Source organism: Salvelinus namaycush, chromosome 4, assembly GCF_016432855.1.
Source record: "Salvelinus namaycush isolate Seneca chromosome 4, SaNama_1.0, whole genome shotgun sequence".
NCBI lineage: Eukaryota > Metazoa > Chordata > Actinopteri > Salmoniformes > Salmonidae > Salvelinus > Salvelinus namaycush.
The window spans coordinates 71,750,792-71,775,423 of NC_052310.1; the positions used below are offsets into that span (position 1 = coordinate 71,750,792).

General features: G+C 43.6%; 1 protein-coding gene across 1 annotated transcript in view; it reads left to right on the forward strand.

The window, feature by feature from the left end:
- Window positions 1-24,632, forward strand: part of macrod2 (mono-ADP ribosylhydrolase 2) — a gene marked incomplete at its 3' end in the record, with an annotated part of 1,144,860 nt that overhangs the window by 790,795 nt on the left and 329,433 nt on the right. The window contains exon 6 of the mRNA XM_038990908.1: window positions 11,227-11,348. Within this exon, the coding sequence (XP_038846836.1) occupies window positions 11,227-11,348 (122 nt within the window). The remainder of the gene's footprint in view (window positions 1-11,226; window positions 11,349-24,632) is intronic.

Genomic DNA, 24,632 nt, shown 5'->3' on the forward strand with positions numbered 1-24,632 from the left:
AACTGTTGTTCTGATTAAAGAAGCAATAAAACTGTCCTTTTTTAACTAGTTGAGTATCTGGAGCATCAGCATTTGTGGGTTCGATTACAGGCTCAAAATGGCCAGAAACAAAGCACTTTCTTCTGAAACTCGTCAGTCTATTCTTGTTCTGAGAAATGAAGGCTATTCCATGCGAGAAATTGCCAAGAAACTGAAGATCTCGTACAACGCTGTGTACTACTCCCTTCACAGAACAGCGCAAACTGGGTCTAACCAGAATAGAAAGAGAAGTGGGAGGCCCTGGTGCACAACTGATCAAGAGGACAAGTACATTAGAGTGTCTAGTTTGAGAAATAGACGCCTCACATGTCCTCAACTGGCAGCTTCATTAAATAGTACCCGCAAAACACCAGTCTCAACGTCAACAGTGAAGAGGTGACTCCGGGATGCTGGCCTTCTAGGCAGAGTTGCAAATAAAAAGCCATATCTCTGGCCAATAAAAATAAAATATTAAGATGGGCAAAAGAACACAGACACTGGACAGAGTAACTCTGCCGAGAAGGCCAGCATCCCGGAGTCGCCTCTTCACTGTTGACGTTGAGACTGGTGTTTTGCGGGTTAAATGTTACATGTTCAATTTAAAAAAAGAACAATGACCCTATGTTGAAATAGTAAAAATACAGAAAAACCCTTGAATGAGTAGGTGTGTCCAAACTTTTGACTGGTACTGTATGCCAGACACACACTCCACGAACAAATCCCGTCTCCATTCACTGTACATCAATCTGATGTGCTCACCCATCCCGTTCATTTGTGTTCTCCGAAGGGATTAAACGTCCCCAACTCTCCTGTAGACACACATTATATTCCGCTGAATAGACCCGAGAGAGGATAACAAAACAAGCCAAAACAATTCCCTGTATGTCTGTTTAGCAGCAGCGTGTCCCTGATGTTGTTTATTGGTTTGTGTGTGTGTGTGTTAATTAATTTATTATTGTATTAATTTGTCAGGGATTGTATGGAAAGGAGAATGCAGCACACAAATGAAATAGGAAAAATGTAGCTTAATGGAAGGAATAAAAGGCATATGAATGCAGACCTGCCTCTTTTACACAACAGACATTGTTATGATGAAGGAAACAAGATTCGTTTGCATGATGGTGGAAACACAGGATAATCATTCAGCTCTTTGCAGAGGAAATATATTCTGTAGATTTCAATCAGTGTTCTGAGTAATAGGATTGCAGACAGAGGAGAAGAATGTGAGTAATAACCCAATACATGACTTTTACACTGCAGAATAACTTCTTCATCTTCTTTTCTTCTTCTTTCTCTTTGTCTTCTTCTTTTTCTTCTTCTTTTTTCTTCTTCTTTTTTCTTATTTTTCTTCCTCTTTTTTTACTTCTTCTTTTTTCTTATTCTTTCTCTTTTTCTTCTTTCTCTTTTCTTCTTCTTTTTCTTTTTTTTTCTTATTCTTTTTCTTCTTTCTCTTTTCTTCTTCTTTTTCTTCTTTTTTCTTCTTCTTTCTCTTTTTATTTTTTTTACCCTTTTCTTCTTTTTCTTTTTCTTTTTTTTCTTCTTTCTCTTTTTTATTATTTTTCTTCTTCTTCTTCGTCAACCTCAATTTATTGAAATTCAAGTGTGTTATGTCTTAACATATGAATGCATACTGTAAGCCAATCAGTTTGACAAATCTACTGTATTAATGAGTGGCCTCTCCGTTATGCCTCATGTTAATGTTGTCTATTCATTGGTTTTGTACAGTAAACAGCAGACTGATGTTACTGACGCCATTTGTTTCCTAGTGAAAAAACAGAGTAATCTTAAAGCACCGGTCAGATGTGTAATGAGAACAGATCAATAGGAGAACTGTTGACTGTGTGGCCGTGAGCAATCTCCTCTCTCTGCATGGGTCACAGAGAGGTGACAGAGACGCGCGCGCACACACACACCCACCGCCTACGGGATCCTTGCCTTGGCAATCCCACTCATGGCTGATGAGCTCCTGTCCAGTGTTTCCATTTGACTTATCTGCTGCTATGGTCACTTAGCTTAGGGTGACATGACCAGGCACACAACTCACCTCACAAAGACCCACTGCCTCACAAAGAGCCCTCCCGTCCCCACTACCCACAGGCTTATTCTGTACTGGATGCATTCATGGGAGAGCAGCAATCCAGCCAACCCTTGAAGTTCAAGTATATACCTACATTATTATATTCAATACCATATAATAATATAATACATCTAATGCTGTTTTGGTTGAGCTATGAAATAAAAACCTCTGAGAAATTGAAAAATGAATAAACCTCCCAATAAACAATGCCCCTAGCATTTGACTTTGGATTTGTGATGTGTTATCAATTACTTACTAGACATCGTTTGAGGAGTTATCTATTTGTCCTTTCAACGCAGGCCCTACTCTTCCTCCCAGACGACCCCTCTCTGCTTAGAACATTTCATTGGGCCATTAGGATCTAGATACAACACCCTGGTTAATGTTTGTTATCATACCAGTAATCAACCAAACCCTCTTCCTATTAGCCCAGGAACGACTGTTGGTCTTCTATCAGCATGGTTTGTACCTTTCCCATCATGGCTCTCATGGTGTCTACCTCGCCTGCTAAGATGGAGAGTTATTTGTTTCTTGTATGAAGCCTGCAGAGGATAATTGTATGCATGTGTGTCTGTCTCTCTGTATCTCTGTTCCCTGTGACAGTAATGTAGATATACTGATCTGCAGAAATAAGCCTGTCAGGAAGGAGAATAAAGAGAGGGAGATAAAAGCGAAAGAACATTCTACAATACAAAAACATTTTTAGGATGAATCGCCTGTCAAACCCTGCTTCTTTTTCACATGCATTCTCAGAGTTCTGTTTTGTTTGGGACAAGATGTATAGTGTATAATATTGTAATATGTATAATATATTCATTGAAAAGCACAGGCCAATCATAAATAACCATCTCCTTAGCCAACAAACACAGAGAGAGAATGCAAAAAATCATTCATTTATTTTCATTCATTTATTTGTACGAGGTGCAAATAAGAACCTTTTGCCAAGACATCCTCAAGGTCAAATCATGCATAGGTAATTTATTGCATTGTGTTATTTTAGTGAGCAGACACACACACACACACACCAGTTCTCATGCCCAGTGCATAGCAATTTCCCCATCAGAACCATTCCATACATTCTTGCAAACGGGTAGTTTAGTGTGATTTCCATAATTTTCTCATAGCTCTACTAATACGCTTTCACACAGAATCTCAAATAAGCATGGGATTTTGCTGGATTTAAAAAGGGTTGGTAATAAAATCTTCTAGCTGGCTGCACTCCTCTCACAGTGTATCAATTGTCTCACCCCGCTTCCTCTCGTAGTTCACTTCAACTTTTTATTTCAGGAGCCCTTATACAGTGTAAGAGAAGTAGCTTCTTTTATCTAGTCAGCGTCGCTAGCTTTAAATGGCTAAATGAGACATTTCTTAAAGGCAGTTATATACAGGATGCGACGTGGCATTCTACTAAGATGAGGCAAGTGGAATTAGAGTTTTTGAGGGCAAAGTTTGATACCTTATAAAAGATTACTTCATATGAAACAAGAGGTTTTGTGTTTGCATGATCAGATCTCCTACTAACCAAAGCTGCTGCTGGTAGAGACAGTAATGAGATAGGAGCTGTCTGAGGCATTCCTTCCAGAGTATCACACACAACATACACACACAATGTACACCACAATGTGCTTTTAATGGGGTACGTTGCATGTGCTTCAGAGTTGTTTTTCATCCATAATAAATAGAAACTCAACACTACAACAACGGTAGAGCAGCAGCATGCCAATTACAGTGTTGGGCCAGCACCAATAACCAGACCACCAGTGAATTCATGAAAGTTTAAACAGTTCTTATCTCGCCAGAACCCATGTCTCCGCTCATATCCTCTACGTTTCCACTTCAGATCAATATTTATACAGTTTTTTTCTAAAAGGTGAAGGACATGTTTCTGTTTGTATCTGCACAAAGGATATTAGTGGGAAGATAGTAAACTAGTTTGAACTGAAGAGTTGCTGGTTTCAAGTAAATTAGACACTTTTCAGCTTTGAGTGTATCCAGCATGCACAGAGAATGGAGCACATTTCAAACTTTTATGTTTTGATACTCACTTTCGCAACATGTGTTGATAGTTGGCATAATAATGTCATGGCTGTGTACAATATTTCTACATTCTTTGAAAAAAGGGTTCCAAAACCTTTTTAATCTGAAGATCACTTTTTGGAAGACAAAGGCTATTTGTAAGTCAAAGGGTTCTACTTAGAACCTTTAACATTCTAATGACTGTTTTTGAAAGACAGGATTGTCTGATGATTCTTTGGCTGGCAAGAATGGTTCTTAGGAAGGCAAGAATGGTTCTACATAGAACCAAATATCATATTTCCCAGCATGCTCTATTGCAGGATGATTTTCAGAATTGTTTGTTTTAATATCTCTGTTTTTGCATGTTCATTGATTGGTTGATACATTTTATGCTACACAAAGATAAATAGCATATATATTTTTCTAAACTAATCCAATCTGTTAGTATTTGGACTTAGTGCACCTGTTACTGGTATGGTTGTTCCAGTTTAGATTATTGAGGTAGTCTCAGTATTCAATCTTCCCTGCCCTGGCAGTCATTCTGAATGCAGGTTGATTAATATATCCACTTGTTGGATATCCTAATTCAAGCTGGATTCCAATAGGAATTACATGTCACTTTGCAAGCCATCATAATGTGACTTGCAGATCTGGACTGTAAACCAGAAGTTTCCTAACACCACTGTGTCCGGATATAACTAGTGATGGGAAACCGAAGCTTTCTGAAGGATTTCACCAAATTGGGCCGGAAAACGGTTTGTTACTAGGAGCTTCATTATCTGTTCACAAGTCACATTAGTGACATCTGCTGGTCAGCAATAAATAGCAGTGATTATCAGATATGCTTTTTCACTCCACTGTTATCATCAAAACTCTGTGGCGTAGCAGTAAGTCGTTGGCTTTAGTAGCCTATAATCAGTTGGATTACCACCCACATTTGCATCTTCCATAATGCTTCCTGTTTTTCCCTTCAAGTTTACTATTTTTCAAAAACTATGGAAAACTGTTTTGCTTGTCAGCAATCAAGTATTCAAGATACTGTATATAACTTTCAAAATAGAGAAATCCTCCCTGTTTGATGCATTTTGCATCCTATGATGCAAAACGCAGCATCATCTACTGCAAAATGCATCATACGGGGATGATTTCTGTATTTTTAAAGTTACACACAGTATCTTGAAAACTTGATTGCTGACAAGCAAAAAATTTTGGGACTATGTCAACAATGGACTAGTGAAACAAATACTAAAATATAGTTTTGGGGTGGAATTTTCCTTTAAGACAGTAGCTCAAACTACACTAAATAAAACAAATGATTTGAACAACAGTGCAGAAAGAAAGTGTGGTTTCACAATTTTCTAAATAGTGTGCCTTCAAAAGGATTGGACCTCGTACCCTGACATTCCTGATTGCCATAGTTCCATAGTTCCCTACCCTACCTGCTATAGTACGCTACCGGTCAGGTCAAACTGTTGCTACAAAACTCAAACTATATTTGTAAGTACGATGTCCAGTGGAGGTCGTTGTTTGAAAACGGCTTAGAATCGAAGAACGCACTGGAACTACAGCGAAATCAGTGGGATCTCGCATTTTGCAACACACGGTTTGAAACATCACGGGATCAAACGATGCTTCAGAGGTCATTGATGACGTTCTTCTGATAAAGGGATACACGCATTGGCGCACTGCTTCAAAGTTAGCTGCTTAGCAATTTCAGCGCATGCCTCGGAGTTCCGGTATCAAGCGTAACATCACTAGGGCCCTCAAAGAAAGGCCTTATGATACTCTATATGTAATGAATTGCAAAAAATAATTTAATTTTAAAGGCTAATTCTAGGAAGAACAGTTAGATGATAGGTTAGTGGTCAGGTAGGTTAGTGGAGTCAGTTTCCCATGAAGTTAGAAAGGTAATGGTCAGGTAGGTTAGTGGAGTCAGTTTCCCATGAAGTTAGAAAGGTAATGGTCAGGTAGGTTAGTGGAGTCAGTTTCCCATGAAGTTAGAAAGGTAATGGTCAGGTAGGTTAGTGGGGTCAGTTTCCCATGAAGTTAGAAAGGTAATGGTCAGGTAGGTTAGTGGAGTCAGTTTCCCATGAAGTTAGAAAGGTAATGGTCAGGTAGGTTAGTGGGGTCAGTTTCCCATTAAGTTAGAAAGGTAATGGTCAGGTAGGTTAGTGGAGTCAGTTTCCCATGAAGTTAGAAAGGTAATGGTCAGGTAGGTTAGTGGAGTCAGTTTCCCATGAAGTTAGAAAGGTAATGGTCAGGTAGGTTAGTGGAGTCAGTTTTCCATGAAGTTAGAAAGGTAATGGTCAGGTAGGTTAGTGGAGTCAGTTTCCCATAAAGTTAGAAAGGTAATGGTCAGGTAGGTTAGTGGAGTCAGTTTCCCATGAAGTTAGAAAGGTAATGGTCAGGTAGGTTAGTGGAGTCAGTTTCCCATGAAGTTAGAAAGGTAATGGTCAGGTAGGTTAGTGGAGTCAGTTTCCCATGAAGTTAGAAAGGTAATGGTCAGGTAGGTTAGTGGAGTCAGTTTCCCATGAAGTTAGAAAGGTAATGGTCAGGTAGGTTAGTGGAGTCAGTTTCCCATGAAGTTAGAAAGGTAATGGTCAGGTAGGTTAGTGGAGTCAGTTTCCCATGAAGTTAGAAAGGTAATGGTCAGGTAGGTTAGTGGAGTCAGTTTCCCATGAAGTTAGAAAGGTAATGGTCAGGTAGGTTAGTGGAGTCAGTTTCCCATGAAGTTAGAAAGGTAATGGTCAGGTAGGTTAGTGGAGTCAGTTTCCCATGAAGTTAGAAAGGTAATGGTCAGGTAGGTTAGTGGGAGCCTGGGTGCCAGTCTTTTTCTTCTCTCTTGACAACATGGCTATTCCTTATGACAAATACTTAAGGATTTGGAAAATAAGCAGAAACAGACTGGCAGACACATACACACACACACACACACACACACACACACACACACACACACACACACACACACACACACACACACACACACACACACACACAAACATACACACCAAGTGGCTCAGGATGAGTCTCACTATATATATTTAACGGTGTTTAATATTTCAGAGAACAGAAATGAGTATTTGATGTGTGATCTGTAATGAATGAGTCATGGTTATCAATCTTTAATAGCCTATAAAGTGAGATTTATGTATCTTAAACCTAGTAACGGTATTCAATGAATTACAACGACTGATGTGTTCTATTCAAAAACATTGTCTCCATCCCAAATGACACCTTATTCCTTATAGAGTGTACTAATTTTGACCAAGTCCCATAGGGTAGTAGTGCATTTAATACTGAATAGGGTGCCGTTTGGGGCGCAGGCTGAAATATAATGACTGTGTCCTATTCAGAAACATTATTTGTGTGATGTTGTTCTAGAAACAGTCACGATGTACTAGCTAAATCACTTGATGAAGTATTAGCTAGTACAAAAAGTATTTGTTGTGTGAGAATTAGATGAAAGAAAAAAACTTTTTTCTTAGTCAGGTGTCAAACAAACGTTTTCACAGGTAAATTGAAATGCAATGTGGTGAGAATTATTTCCCTATCATTATGTAATGACTGAGTGAAACCCATTTTAGAGTTTTAGGGAAACCCATCTCCCTCTTTATCCTCCCTTTTTATCTTCTCTCTCTCCCTCCCCCATTATTTTTCTCTCCCTGTCTCTGTCCTTCTTTCTCTCTCAATCTCCCCCAACAGTTCTCTCTCTCTGTCATTCTCTCCCTCCGTCTGCTCCCGCTCCCTTTCTCTCCCTCCCTCTCCCTCTTTCTCTGTGGTGCAGACTTTGTTCAGTACAGGTAGACCGTTGTTGTGTGTGTGCGTCGAGCACAGGTGGGTGTGTGTGTGCATCGAGCGTAGGTGGATGTGTGCGTTGAGTGTAGGAGGGTGTGTGTGTGCGTTGAGCGTTGTGTGTGTGCGTCGAGCGTTATTGTGTGTTTGCGTCGAGCTTAGGGGGCTGCGTGGTTGTGTGTGTGTGCGTCGAGTGTAGTTGTGTGTGTTTGTGTGTCGAGCCTAGGGGGGTGTGTGCGTCGAGCTTAGGGGGCTGCGTGCGTCGAGCGTAGTTGTGTGTGTGTCGAGCGTAGGTGTGTGTGTGTGCGTCGAGTGTAGTTGTGTGTGTGCATGCGTCGAGCGTAGGTGGGTGTGTGTTTCGAGCGTAGGTGGGTGTGTGTGTGTGTGTCGAACATAGGTGTGTGTGTGCGTCGAGCGTAGGTGTGCGTGTGTCGAGCGTAGGTGTGTGTGTGTGTGTGTCGAGCGTAGTTGTGTGTTTGCGTCGAGCTTAGGTGGCTGCGTGCATCGAGCGTAGTTGTGTGTGTGTCGAGCGTAGGTGTGTGTGTGTGTGTGTCGAGCGTAGTTGTGTGTGTGTGCGTCGAGCGTAGGTGTGTGCATGCGTCGAGCGTAGGTAGGTGTGTGTCGAACATAGGTGGGTGTGTGCGTCGAGCGTAGGTGTGTGCGTGCGTCGAGCGTAGGTGTGTGCGTGTGTGTGTCGAGCGTAGTTGGGTGTGTGTGTCGAGCTTAGGTGGGTGTGTGCGTTGAAAGTAGGTGGGTGTGGGCGTTGAATTAGGTGGGTGTATGCATTGAAAGTAGGTGGGTGTGTGTGTCGAGCGTAGGTGGGTGTGTGCTTTGAAAGTAGGTGGGTGTGGGCGTTGAAAGTAGGTGGGTGTGGGCGTTGAATTAGGTGGGTGTATGCATTGAAAGTAGGTGGGTGTGTGCGTCGAGCGTAGGTGGGTGTGTGCGTCGAGCGTAGGTGGGTGTGTGCTTTGAAAGTACGTGGGTGTGGGCGTTGAAAGTAGGTGGGTGTGTGTGTTGAAAGTAGGTGGGTGTGTGCGTTGAAAGTAGGTGGGTGTGTGTGTCGAGCGTAGGTGGGTGTGTGCGTTGAAAGTAGGTGGGTGTGTGCGTTGAAAGTACGTGGGTGTGGGCGTTGAAAGTAGGTGGGTGAGTGCGTTGAAAGTAGGTGGGTGTGTGCGTTGAAAGTTGGTGGGTGTGTGCGTTGAAAGTAGGTGGGTGGGTGTGTGCTTTGAAAGTAGGTGGGTGTGTGGGTCGAGCGTAGGTGGGTGTGTGCGTTGAAAGTAGGTGGGTGTGTGGGTCGAGCGTAGGTGGGTGTGTGCGTTGAAAGTAGGTGAGTGTGTGGGTCGAGCGTAGGTGGGTGTGTGCGTTGAAAGTAGGTGGGTGTGTGGGTCGAGCGTAGGTGGGTGTGTGCGTTGAAAGTAGGTGGGTGTGTGGGTCGAGCGTAGGTGGGTGTGTGTGTTTGCACTTGTTTCCCCGTTTGTCCATCCATGCATATTCCTTTTCTGCAGTCTAGCTACAGCCCAGACTGGAGCACATGACATAGGATGATTGACAGCCACCCACATTGCTATGCACAGGCCACAGGAGCGGAGGAGAGCAAAGCCAGAGATATGAATATTTGAATAGATAGTATGAAACTTGTAATTGATTGTCTATCTGCACTGCCATTGCATTAACTGAATAAATGTATGCATCCCAAATCGAACCCTATGCCCTATATTGTGCACTACTTTTGACCAGAGCCCTATGGGGGAGCCCTATATAGGGAATAGGGAGCCATCTGGGATGAAACCACTATATTCATTTTTGGCAAAACTCACCCATTGTCCTAATGTGAGGACACATACTCCTATCTTGTCGTATTTCCTGACAATAATATGACAGAGGAAGCATAAAGAGCAGATTTTCTAAAGAGCCTTCAGATTCAAGCAGGTGGAATCAGCTCTGTACAGAATGGAACAATGGTTGTACTTATCTCTTCAAATGTTTCACTGCAGAATTCCCACATCCTGGGCACTCGTGGGGCTAGTTCTGCTGAGTGTGAATTGCACTCGCTGTACTGATGAAATGATAGTGGAGCTGAAGTAAACTGAAGGATGCTCTGTCTGTTATAGAGGCGTCTCAGCGACAAGAGGGTTGCCGGTTCAAGTCCCATGTCAGATGAGAATGTGTGGTGTGTGTATGTGTCTCTGTTAGATTGGGTTGAAATATAAAAGTTACTTTTCTGTTTTCTGTAAAATAACAACTAACTAAAGTATTATTCTTATGTCCTCTCTTCTGTTCCATATCTTCTTCTGTCTGTCCTCAATACTAGTGTGCTAGCTAATATTCTTCTTCTGTCTGCCCTCAATACTAGTGTGCTAGCGAATATTCTTCTTCTGTCTGTCCTCCATACTAGTGTGCTAGCTAATATTCTTCTTCTGTCTGTCCTCAATACTAGTGTGCTAGCTAATATTCTTCTTCTGTCTGCCCTCAATACTAGTGTGCTAGCGAATATTCTTCTTCTGTCTGTCCTCCATACTAGTGTGCTAGCTAATATTCTTCTTCTGTCTGTCCTCAATACTAGTGTGCTAGCTAATACTCTTCTTCTGTCTGTCCTCCATACTAGTGTGCTAGCTAATATTCTTCTTCTGTCTGTCCTCCACACTAGTGTGCTAGCTAATACTATTCTTCTGTCTGTCCTCAATACTAGTGTGCTAGCTAATATTCTTCTTCTGTCTGTCCTCCATACTAGTGTGCTAGCTAATACTCTTCTTCTGTCTGTCCTCCATACTAGTGTGCTAGCTAATATTCTTCTTCTGTCTGTCCTCAATACTAGTGTGCTAGCTAATATTCTTCTTCTGTCTGTCCTCAATACTAGTGTGCTAGCTAATATTCTTATTCTGTCTGTCCTCAATACTAGTGTGCTAGCTAATATTCTTATTCTGTCTGTCCTCAATACTAGTGTGCTAGCTAATATTCTTCTTCTGTCTGTCCTCAATACTAGTGTGCTAGCTAATATTCTTCTTCTGTCTGTCCTCCATACTAGTGTGCTAGCTAATATTCTTCTTCTGTCTGTCCTCCATACTAGTGTGCTAGCTAATATTCTTCTTCTGTCTGTCCTCAATACTAGTGTGCTAGCTAATATTCTTCTTCTGTCTGTCCTCAATACTAGTGTGCTAGCTAATATTCTTCTTCTGTCTGTCCTCAATACTAGTGTGCTAGCTAATATTCTTATTCTGTCTGTCCTCAATACTAGTGTGCTAGCTAATATTCTTCTTCTGTCTGTCCTCAATACTAGTGTGCTAGCTAATATTCTTCTTCTTTCTGCCCTCTTCTCCCAGATGTGATCCACACTGTGGGCCCTGTGGCCAGGGGACATGTGGGTGAAACAGAGACCAAGGACCTGACAGCCTGCTACCAGAACTCGCTGGAGCTGGTCAAAGGGTTCGGACTGCGCTCTGTGGTGAGTACACACTAAGGGTGTGCGATGGGAACTAAAATTCATATCACAATATTTTCCACTGACGATACTGATATAATATCATGATATACTGTATATATATATATATATATATTTTTTTTTTTTGCATTTTATGAGCCCTTCAAAGTTAATAAATTACAAAATATTGCTTTTAACCTTATAGAAACAGAAAGGGGGCATTGCACATCACGGTAAACCTGTGCAAACATGAAACATTAACAAAGGTATAGGAGTTAAATGTAAAAATAGTCCAGGTACTCATGATGTAATTAAAAATGTAAATTCCTGCCAAATATAAGAAGAGCAGTCTGAATTCAAGTTGTAAACCTTTTCAAACTAACTTCTTCAAGCATTAAGCAGACAGTCTGTGTGTTTCTCAGTTTAACAATTCACTGCCTCCTTCTTCACAAGTTCCATGCCAAGAACACCAGCCTATTGACAGTTTCTGGCGTCAAAGTTTCCCTGTGGCATGTGACCACATTGCCCCAGTGCTAAATGCTCTCTCAGAGGGAGAACTTGTGGCAGTAATGCATAAGTATTTCTTTGCCAGACAACTCACTTGTGGGGAGGTGGATGTGTGAACTCGCCACCACTCCAAAGGATCAGCCTGACAGCCTGATCAGACTGTAGCTGTCCAGCTATTGCTCGATGACCTGTCTCAGGGTTCTTAACCTGTCTGGCACCGGGGTTCCGCTAGCGGAACTCCTCCCACATTCCACTGAAAAGGCAGAGCGCGAAATTCAAAAAATATTTTTGAGAAATACTTAACTTTCACACATTAACAAGTCCAATACAGCAAATTAAAGATACACATCTTGGGAATCCAGTCAACATGTCCGATTTTTAAAATGTTTTACAGCGAAAACACCACATATGTTTTATTATGTTAGCTCACCACCAAATACAAAAAAGGACAGACATTTTTCACAGCACAGGTAGCATGCACAAAGCCAACCTAACTAACCAAGAACCAACCAAACTAACCAAGAAACAACTTCATCAGATGACAGTCTTATAACATGTTATACAATAAATCTATGTTTTGTTCGAAAAATGTGCATATTTGAGGTATAAATCAGTTTTACATTGCAGCTACCATCACAGCTACCGTCAGAAATAGCACTGAAGCAACCAGAGTAATTACAGACACCAACGTCAAATACCTAAATACTCATCATAAAACATTTCTGAAAAATCGATGGTGTACAGCAAATTAAAGACAAACATCTTGTGAATCCAGCCAATATTTCCGATTTTTTAAGTGTTTTACAGCGAAAACACAATATAGCATTATATTAGCTTACTACAATAGCCTACCACACTACCGCATTCATTCATCAAGGCACGTTAGCGATAGCAATAGGCACGTTAGCGATAGGGAATAAACCAGCAAAAGATATTAATTTTCACTAACCTTCATAAACCTTCATCAGATGACAGTCCTATAACATCAGGTTATACATAAACTTATGTTTTGTTCGAAAATGTGCATATTTAGAGCTGAAATCAGTGGTTATACATTGTGCTAACGTAGCATCTTTTTCCCAGAATGTGCGGATATTTTTATGACACTCAACTATTCTGACCAAATAACTATTCATAAACGTTACTAGAAAATACATGTTGTATAGGAAATGATAGATACACTAGTTCTTAATGCAATCGCCGTGTTAGAATTCTAAAAATAACTTAATTACGACATCCAGCTTAGTTATAGCGAGAGCGTGCCCAAAATCTGGGCGCAAACTACTAGTACAACATGTTCGACAGATATATGAAATAGCATCATAAAATGGGTCCTACTTTTGATGATCTTCCATCAGAATGTTGTACAAGGGGTCCTTTGTCCAGAACAATCGTTGTTTGGTTTTAGAATGTCCTCTTCTCCAGTCAATTAGCACGGAAAGCTAGCAAAGTAGCGCGAAGCTCTCCTTCCTGAACAAAGGCACACAATGCAACACGCCTAACGTCCCGAATAAATTTCAATAATCTAATAAAACTATATTGAAAAAACATACTTTACGATGATATTGTCACATTTATCAAATAAAATCAAAGCCGGAGATATTAGTCGTCTATAACGACAGCCTTTCAGAAGGCAATACCAGGTCCCTTCGCGCGCGCTCCAGAAAACAGGAAACTGGTGACACGTCATACAAAGAGCTTTTATTCGACCCCAGATCAAGTTATACACTCCATTTCTTCTCTCACTGCCTGTCGACATCTAGTGGAAGACGTATGAAGTGCATGTATACTAATAAATATCAAGGACATTTATAGGCAGGCCCTAGAACAGAGCATCGATTTCATTTTTTCCACTTCCTGTCAGGAAGTTTGCTGCAAAATGAGTTCTGTTTTACTCACAGATATAATTCAAACGGTTTTAGAAACTAGAGAGTGTTTTCTATCCAATAGTAATAATAATATGCATATTGTACAAGCAAGAATTGAGTACGAGGCCGTTTAAATTGGTCACGATTTTCCCCCAAAGTGAAAACAGCGCCCTCTGTCCTCAACAGGTTAAGGCAGGTGCACTACTGGTTTTCTTAAAGAAGCTCCAATGGGACTTACAATCACGGCCGGATGTGATACAGCCTGGATTTGAACCAGGGACTGTAGTGACGCCTCTTGCACTGAGATGCAGTGCCTTAGACCGCTGCGCCCCTCAGCAGTCCAGCATCTTTCATTCTAGCAGTCCAGCGTCTTTCAGTCCAGCAGTCCAGCGTCTTTCAGTCCAGCGTCTTTCAGTCCAGCAGTCCAGCGTCTTTCAGTCCAGCAGTCCAGCATCTTTCAGTCCAGCATCTTTCAGTCCAGCAGTCCAGCGTCTTTCAGTCCAGCATCTTTCAGTCCAGCTGTCCAGCATCTTTCAGTCCCGCAGTCCAGCATCTTTCAGTCCAGCAGTCCTTCAGTCCAGCAGTCCAGCGTCCTGCAGTCCAGCGTCTTTCAGTCCAGCGTCTTTCAGTCCAGCAGTACAGCGTCTTTCAGTCCAGCAGTCTAGCATCTTTCAGTCCATCAGTCCATCATATTTGAGTCCGGCGTCTTTCTGTCCAGCAGTCTAGCATATTTCAGTCCAAGGTCTTTCAGTCCAGCATCTTTCAGGCCAGCAGTCCAGCGTCTTTCAGTAAAGCAGTCCAGCGTCTTTCAGTCCAGCATCTTTCAGTCTGGCGTCTTTCAGTCCAGCGTCTTTCAGTCCAGCACTCCAGCATCTTTCAGTCCAGCATCTTTCAGTCCAGCAGTCCAGCGTAGTTCAGTCCGGCGTCTTTCAGTCCAACAGTCCAGCGTCTTTCAGTCTGGCGTCTTTCAGTCCAGCAGTCCAGCGTCTTTCAGTCCAGCAGTCCAGCGTATTTCAGTCCGGCGTCTTTCAGTCCAACAGTCCAGCGTCTTTCAGTCCGGCGTCTTTCAGTCCAGCAGTCCAGCGTCTTTCAGTCTGGCGTCTTTCAGTCCAGCGTCTTTCAGTCTGGCGTCTTTCACTCCAGCATCTTTCAGTCCAGCATCTTTCAGTCCAGCAGTCCAGCGTCTTTCAGTCCAGCAGTCCAGCGTATTTCAGTCCGGCGTCTTTCAGTCCAACAGTCCAGCGTCTTTCAGTCCAGCGTCTTTCAGTCCAGCGTCTTTCAGTCCAGCGTCTTTCAGTCCAGCAGTCCAGCGTCTTTCAGTCCAGCGTCTTTCAGTCCAGCGTCTTTCAGTCCAGCAGTCCAGCGTCTTTCAGTCCAACAGTCCAGCGTCTTTCAGTCCAGCGTCTTTTCTGACATTTGTCAAGGTAGTTTCTTTTAGTTTGTTTTCTTCCTTTAGAGATGATTTGAGGGGAAAACATTTATAAACATCAAGGAACACAAAGAAAGGGATTAATACATTCAGTGTCTGTGCCTCTGAGAACACAACCCAAAGCTAAATAATGTTGGTTGAAAGTTACTATTAGAGGTGACCTGGACATTGATGCTAACATTTACCATCAGTTACTGTTGATCTATTGTCTTTGGCAGGTGGTTTGCTACCTTAGTTCAGGCCAGAATGTTTTCGGACACATAACCAAGTATATATTTTTTTCTCTCGACCTCAAAGTCATGAGGAGAAGATAAAGTCAGTGGCTGTGTGGGTTACATAACTCTACAGTATTATATTGGTTTGTGGGGCTTAAAACGTTGGTTTATTTCGAGTTGAATTCACATTGGCTGGTTTTCAACTCCAAATTAATATGAATCAGAATTGGTTGTCTGGACTCTGACACATTGGTGCGGCTGGCTTCCGGGTTAAGCGAGCAGTGTGTCAAGAAGCAGTGTGGCTTGGCAGGGTTGTGTTTCGGGAGACCTATGGCTCGCCTCTCCCGAGTCCGTACGGGAGTTGCAGCGATGGGACAAGACTAACTACCAATTATATATCACGAAATTGGGGAGAAAAAGGGGTAAACACTATTTGGTTGTCAATATGGTGTCTTAAATTGTAGTTCAGGTCAGCATATTTTCTGACATATGTCAATGCAGAATTGTTGTGTAAACTTTGGAAAAAAACTACTCTCAAAGGAAATATATGGGGAATTGAGTCATATGGAACAAACTATCCCATGGACAATACTGAGCACCTTAGCAGGCTGTGTAGCAAATCATTTCTTGAAAAGAGGCAGGATAACACAACTCAGGATAAGACCCAGATGCAGACACAGGAGGCAGACAGTTAGAATCTCAGATGTTTATTACAAAACAGGGGGCAGGCAAACGGCAGGTCCAGAGCCGGCAGAGGTCGGTAATCCAAGACAGCGTCAATGAGGGACAGAACGGCAGGCAGGCTCAGGGTCAGGGCCGGCAGAGGTCGGTAATCCAAGACAGCGTCAATGAGGGACAGAACGGCAGGCAGGCTCAGGGTCAGGGCCGGCAGAGGTCGGTAATCCAAGACAGCGTCAATGAGGGACAGAACGGCAGGCAGGCTCAGGGTCAGGGCCGGCAGAGGTCGGTAATCCAAGGAAGCGTCAAACAGGGACAGAACGGCAGGCAGGCTCAGGATCTGAAAAGGCAGAATGATCAGAACCGGGAGGACTAGAAAACAGAAACTAGAGACACTGTAAAACAGGAGAACACACTGGTTAAACTTGACAAGACAAGACGAACTGGCAACAGACCAACAGAAAACACAGGTATAAGTACAATGGGGTAATGGGGGAAAATGGGAGACACCTGGTGGGGAGTGGAGACAAGCACAATATATGAGTGTTTAGAACAGTCGGGGGAGAATGGGAGGGGGGTAGAGAGAAAGAGCCTGTACCTCTTTAAACCTCAGAAATACATGTGTTAGGTTTTGTTTTATCCACCATTTCAGTTTACTCTTTGCACATGTCACTCTATTGCCTATAACAGTGCACTACTTTTGACCAGGACCCATGGGGCTCTAGTGCACTATAATGGAATGCGTTGCCATTTGGAACGCAGTCTTTCTGTGTTATGTTTCTGGAACACATTCCATGTGTTTATTTCAGTTTATCTAATGTATTTACCCAATATGTATATATTTATTAGAAACAGACCAGTGTTTTCATGGGGAGCTAGAAATCCTGTCTAAGGTATTTGTACAGCTGTTCTGCGTTGAGCTAGGCCTTGAGTGAAAACACTGGTGTGCATCCCAAATGGCATGCTATTCACTATATAGTGCACTACTTTTGACCAGAGCCCTATGAGCACTTGTCAAAAGCAGGGAATAGGGTGTTATGTGCACCACATAGGGAATAGGGTGCTATTTGGGACAAAACCTAAAGTTTTGTGATTGACTGGTCTAGTCTTGAAGGATGATGAGACCTACTAAGACTGTGGAATTATCTACCACATATACAGTTTTACTTTACTCATACACATGCGAGCGCATGAACACACATACACACACACACACACACACACCATGTGGACTTTACTTCCATTGGCTATGAACAGGACAACCGAGAAAGGTTTCTATTTTCCGTTATTAAAGAAATACGTTTTTTTATGGGGTGGATCAGCTTTAATACTGCGGATAGATTGTAGCTTCCATCAATGTAATTGTCTGCATAATTTCCAATCCCCCGTATATTTTTGGGGTAAATATATATATCCATATACAGTGCCTTGCAAAAGTATTCACCCACCTTGGCATTTTTCCTATTTTGTTGCATTACAACCTGTAATGTAAATGGATTTTTATTTGGATTTCATATAATGGGCATACACAAAATAGTTGTTAAAAAAAAAATCTAAAAAAATCAAAACGGAAAAGTGCATATGTATTCACCCCTTTGCTATGAAGCCCCTAAATAAGATCTGGTGCAACCAATTACCTTCAGAAGTCACATAATTAGTTAGTCACATAATTAGTCGCATAATAAAGTCCACCTGTGTGCAATCTAAGTGTCACTTGATCTGTCACATGATCTCAGTATATATACACCTCTTCTGAAAGGCCCCAGAGTCTGCAACATCACTAAGCAAGGGGCACCACCAAGCAAGCGGCACTATGAAGACGAAGGAGCTCTCCAAACAGGTCAGGGACAAAGTTGTGGAGAAGTACAGATCAGGGTTGGGTTATAAAAAATGTCCAAAACTTTGATCATCCCACGGAGCACCGTTAAATCCATTATTAAAAAATGGAAAGAATATGGCACCACAACAAACCTGCCAAGTGAGGGCCGCCCACCAAAACTCACGGACCAGGCAAGGAGGGCATTAATCAGAGAGGCAACAAAGAGACCAAAGATAACCCTGAAGGAGCTGCAAAGCTCCACAGCGGAGATTGGAGTATCTGTCCATAAGGCCACTTTAAGCCATACACTCCACAGAGCTGGGCTTTATGGAAGAGTGTCCAGAAAAAAATAAGCAAACATGTTTGGTGTTCGTCAAAAGGAATATGGGAGACTCCCCAAACATATGGAAGAAGGTACTCTGGTCAGATGAGACTAAAAATGAGCTTTTTGGCCATCAAGGATAATGCTATGTCTGGCACAAACACAACACCTCTCATCCCCCCGAAGACTCCATCCCCACAGTGAAGCATGGTGGTGGCAGCATCATGCTGTGGGATGTTTTTCATCAGCAGGGACTGGGAAACTGGTCAGAATTGAAGGAATGATGGATGGGGCTAAATACCGGGAAATTCTTGAGGGAAACCTGTTTCAGTCTTCAAGAGATTTGAGACTGGGACGGAGGTTCACCTTCTCATTTCTCTCTCTTACAGCGATGTGGCCTCCATTCTTTCTCTCCCTCTCCCTCTCCTTCTCTCTCTCCCTCTCTATCTCTTGCTCCCTCTCTCTCTCTTTCTCTCTCGATCCCTCTCTCCCTCGCTCTATCGCTCCCTCTCTCTCTCTCGCTCTCTCTCTCTCTCTCCCTCACTCTCTCTCTCTCTCTCTCCCTCTCTCTCTCTCGCTCATTCTCTCTCTCTCTTTCACTCTCTCCCTCTCTCTCCATCTCTCGCTCTCTTTCTTTTCTTCTAACAGTGATGTGGCCTCGATTGGTATTTTGCTTCCCCATCTATCCACTTAGACTTCAAAAGAGAGAGAGAGGTGAACTATGAGCCACAGTGGGTCCTTAGGTGTGAGAGTTCCAAGTTTTTTTTATTTCAATTTCTTGGATCCAAGTTATTTTGTTTATAATTCATAGTAGTTCCTTAGGTGCAAGTTCTGCTTCCAAGTTCTGTTGTTTATAAGCCACAGTGGTCCGGCGTTCCAGCCTCTTGTTTCAGACTCACAATCATTCCAGGTTCCTGGTCAGTGCTAAGCTCATTTGAGTTGGACTGTGTTGTGGGCTAGATCAGAGAGGGGGAGCTCAGCTGAAACCCACAACAGACAGGCAAACAGCCAGCCTGTTTTTGTGTGTTTGTGTGTGCCTGCGTGCGTGTTTGTGTGAGTCTGTCTATGCGTCTGTGTGTGTTTTTGAAAACGCTAGACGCTGGGCTCCCTAATGGGGATTCCAGGGCATTAAAAAGAGATACAAGTCAAAACTAAATGTAACACAGACTAAACCAGAGCATGAAAGATTAGAACACACTTGGCCTGGGCAGCTAATCCCTGTAGTGTAGGGCCCAAACCCACTCTTCAGGCAGATAAAGCCATAGACACGTGCAGCTAAATGGACTTAGAACAACATGCCAAACACAGTCACCCATAGAGTAGACAACCTCCCATTGTTGGTTGGACCTGCAGAGAGTGACTGGGGAAGTGCCTCAACCTTTAATAAAAAAGTGGAGATATAGTTTTGGTATGGTTTTTAAAAGCAATTGAGTCTTTATGAAAAAGAAGAAGATGAAGAAGTTTGCTGTGTCTCTAGCAGTCTGCAGGATGCATTGACAGTGGAAAGCTATTTGATCAGGTCTTGCTGAGAAATGGAGGGTCGTAAGGATGGAGAGTAGGAGGGATGGAGGGAAGGCCTACCGATGAAAGATGACGACCAGCCTGAGCCAAGAAAGCTGCCGTTTAACCCTGTGACTGCAGCAGAAAGTTTAACCCTGTGACTGCAGCTGACTGCAGCAGAAAGTTTAACCCTGTGACTGCAGCTGACTGCAGCAGAAAGTTTAACCCTGTGACTGCAGCTGACTGCAGCAGAAAGTTTAACCCTGTGACTGCAGCTGACTGCAGCAGAAAGTTTAACCCTGTGACTGCAGCTGACTGCAGCAGAAAGTTTAACCCTGTGACTGCAGCTGACTGCAGCAGAAAGTTTAACCCTGTGACTGCAGCTGACTGCAGCAGAAAGTTTAACACCCTTCGCTCATTCAAAGCAACTGGGAAACATCCATGGCAGGCATTGTTGTCACCTTAGCTTGATACGTAACGTCTGAGTGAGAGGAGGCACGAGCACCACCCAATCAGCCTACAGCACTGTGCACACACCTGTCGTTACTATGACAACTAGCGTAGCCATGTCAGCAAATGACTGCTGTCTGAACACACAAATCTGATTTGGGGTTGTAACTTGCTGTTTGGAGAGACAGTATTCCAAAATGGATTTGAAAAACAAAGCTGATTTGAGCATTAAGGCCTGCAGTGTGAAGGCTTAATACCCTCTCTCTGTCCAAGCTATGTCAGATGGCTAGATGGTCGCCCCTGAACCCGACAAAATAGAGGAAGTCTAGTGCTGATGGAGAATCGTGTGTTTATATGAAATCCCCAATATGTGTGCCTGTGGCTGCCTTCCATTCACGCCCCATGTGTGTGCCTGTGTTGGTCATACTCCTATTATAACCCTGTTCACTGGACCCACAGCAGGACGCTCAGGCTCCAGTGTTGTTTCTCCGGGTGAGAGAGCAATCTGTCACAGCCCCGCCATGGACCAAAGCAACACACTGACTGACCACAGCAGGACACAGAGTGAACAGCACAACAGCTGTTGACGACAGCAAGCCTACAAAGCCCAGCTGGACAGCACTGGGTGACCTCAGCCCACAACACCTAGTACCCCTGAATTGCTTGCCGGACTCTGGAGCACCAGGCTGGGGGGATAGTGTCCTTTCTTCTGGGTCTCTGAGTCTGGGTCCTAGAAGACTTAGAAAAAGAAATACTAGAACGGACATTCCCCTTCAAGTCAATGTTGTGTGATGGCTGGACCATCTATTTCTATGCTTGGAGGGTGCACCCAGTATGCGGCTGGCTGGGTAATCCCACCATATGACACCAGTCATCACATTCATCACCAGTCTGCTTGGCTTGCAGCGGTTTTTTCAACAGTCAATTTGTGATTAGTCAGACAGTGTGTTATGACTACAAAACGCTTCTGTAGCCTTCTGGGAGCTGGGGAGTGCGTGTGTGCGTGCGTGTGTGCGTGTGTGCGTGTGTGCGTGTGTGTGTGTGTGTGTGTGTGTGTGTGTGTGTGTGTGTGTGTGTGTGTGTGTGTGTGTGTGTGTGTGTGTGTGTGTGTGTGTGTGTGTGTGTGTGTGTGTGGACGTGTTTAACTATACTTGTGGAGACCAGAAGTCCCCACAAGAATAGTAAATGAACATACATCTTACCAACTGGGGACATTTTGTTGGTCCCCACAAGGTCAAATGCTATTTCTAGGGAGTTTAGGATTAAGGTAAGAATTAGGTTTAGGTTAGGGTTAGGAGTTAGGGTTAGTTTTAGGGTTAGGAGCTAGGGTTATATTAAGGGTTAGGTTTAGGGAAAATGTGATTTTGAATGAGACTGAATTGTGTGTCCCCACAAGGTTAGTTGTACAAGACTGTGTGTGTGTGTTTGTGTGTGAGTCCTCACAAGGGTAGTAAAACAAACGTGTGTGTGTGTGTGTGTGTGTGTGTGTGTGTGTGTGTGTGTGTGTGTGTGTGTTTGTGTGTGTGTGTGTGTGTGTGTGTGTGTGTGTGTGTGTGTGTGTGTGTGTGTGTGTGTGTGTGTGTGTGTGTGTGTGTGTGTGTGTGTGTGTGTGTGACTAAGGGATGAAGGCCACTAAATGCAGTCTGCAGCCCTGTCACTATCTTTCCACACTGGCAGAGAGAGAGAGATAGAGAGAGTCAGCCCCACTGTAGCCACCCAGCCAAAAATAGCTTAATGACAGATGCTTAAGGAAAACATCAAATTGTGGGACTATTTGTGGTCGTCAAAAAATAACAAAAAAAATGCTACATTTCTCCCACAAGGGCATTACCCAACCACAAAAACCCCTGCATGCTGCTTCTGTCTCTCTAATTCTCCAGATACCATACCACTCGAGAATATTCCAGTCGTCGTTATTTTGTCTCAGCAGAACGGCTCCCCAAAGACTCCCAAGCGGATACTTCAAAAACAAAGCTAGTTAATTCAATAGTTTACATACATTTTATGAAATAGCCTCGGAGTTGAAACACCCTGTTTGAAATAGCCTTGGAGTTGAACCACCCTGTTTGAAATAGCCTCGGAGTTGAACCACCCTGTTTGAAATAGCCTCGGAGTTGAACCACCCTGTTTGAAATAGCCTCGGAGTTGAAACACCCTGTTTGAAATAGCCTCGGAGTTGAAACACCCTGTTTGAAATAGCCTCGGAGTTGAACCACCCTGTTTGAAATAGCCTCGGAGTTGAACCACCCTGTTTGAAATAGCCTCGGAGTTAAACCACCCTGTTTGAAATAGCCTCGGAGTTGAAACACCCTGTTTGAAATAGCCTCGGAGTTGAAACACCCTGTTTGAAATAGCCTCGTAGTTGAAACACCCTGTTTGAAATAGCCTCGGAGTTGAAACACCCTGTTTGAAATAGCCTCGGAGTTGAAACACCCTGTTTGAAATAGCCTCGGAGTTGAAACACCCTGTTTAAAATGATATGGTGATGATGGTTTGGTAAACATGATTATGTCTCTATTGTTAAGGTCACTATGTAAGGATGTGTAATATGGGCTCTGAAATGAAACACCATGGATAGAAGATCAAAATGACTTCCAGATGTGTGTTTGTGAGTGTGTGTGTGTATGTATGCATTTGAATGTGTGTGTGTTCTTTCATGCATCACCGTTCCATAGTGAGATAGGTTCTGCCTGACGGGCCCTGCTGGTTTCAGGGGAGAGACAGACCAGCCTAGCGTGATTAACCAAGACAAGAGACCTACATTAACTATCCCACAATCCCCTAGTCCTGTTCACCCTGCAACTATCCCACAATCCCCTAGTCCTGTTCACCCTGCAACTATCCCACAATCATCTAGTCCTGTTCACCCTGCATCTATCCCACAATCATCTAGTCCTGTTCACCCTGCAACTATCCCACAATCATCTAGTCCTGTTCACCCTGCATCTATCCCACAATCATCTAGTCCTGTTCACCCTGCATCTATCCCACAATCATCTAGTCCTGTTCACCCTGCAACTATCCCACAATCATCTAGTCCTGTTCACCCTGCAACTATCCCACAATCATCTAGTCCTGTTCACCCTGCAACTATCCCACAATCATCTAGTCCTGTTCACCCTGCATCTATCCCACAATCATCTAGTCCTGTTCACCCTGCAACTATCCCACAATCATCTAGTCCTGTTCACCCTGCATCTATCCCACAATCATCTAGTCCTGTTCACCCTGCAACTATCCCACAATCATCTAGTCCTGTTCACCCTGCATCTATCCCACAATCCTTTGTTCCTCTGGGATGAAAGCATTCAAGGTCTAGAAATATACGCATGCACTGATGCACAGACACACACAGACATAAGCACAGGCATAAGCCTCCCTCCCTCCCTCAGTCAGCACATTGCTGTGAATGACAGGTCCCAGCCAGCCAGCCCAGGGTTGATAACACCACTGGAAGTGTTACAGTAAAGATCCCAATCTGTCTCTCTTATCCTCTCAGGACTGTGTGTGGGTGCGTGTGTGTGTGCGTGCGCGCGCGCGTGTGTGTGTGTGTGTGTGTGTGTGTGTGTGTGTGTGTGTGAGAGAGAGAGAGACTGTCTAATGTGTTCTGGCTCAGGGTATTATTAGCTTTCACCATCGACTAGGCTGGACAGTATTATTATTATCTACATTCATTTCTAATCTCTATCTGTCAGGGCTCTCTCTGAGGCCATATTTCTCTCCTGTGTATTATTTCACCTGAATGTCCTCTCCTCTGTAACAAATGATACACTATAAGCAGAAACAGGGTCCTTTTCTAAGACTGTGTTCCTAACAGGCCAGCTACTTGAGATTTTCTGAGATCTACTTCTATCGCCCTCCAACAGTGGCTAAACATTTCTCTTCTCCTCTGGCCAGCCAGGCAGGTCTGAGGCTGAGTATAGGCTCCAGAGGTCCAGAGACCCAGGCCTGAGGTCTCACCACTATCCCCCAGCCTAATGCTCTGTTGTTTGGTTGACGATATGGGCGTCCTGTGATCGGTGGTCCAGCTGGGGGACTATGGTCGGTCACCAGTAGGCTACAGTCAGTGGCTGTACAGGCCACAGACCCAGAGACCCAGGCATGAGGTCTCACCACTATCCCCCAGCCCGGTGCTTTAGGGTCCAGCTAGCAATTCAGGCATTGTGGGCTGAGGTCACCCAGTGCTGTTCAGCTGGGCTTTGTAGAACTGCTGTCGTCGACAGCTGTTGTGCTGGTCACTCTGTGTCCTGCTGTGGTCAGTCAGTGTGCTGCTTGGGGCCTTGGTGGGGCTGTGACAGATTGCTCTCTCACCCGGAGAAACAAGTACCCGAGCCTGAGTCCTCCTGTGGGTACAGTGAACAGGAGCTAAATAAGAGTGTGACCAACACAGGCACACACACACAGGCAGACACACATGCAGACACACAGGCAGACACACAGGCAGACACACAGGCAGACACACAGGCAGACACACACAGGCACACACACAGGCAGACACACATGCAGACACACAGGCAGAC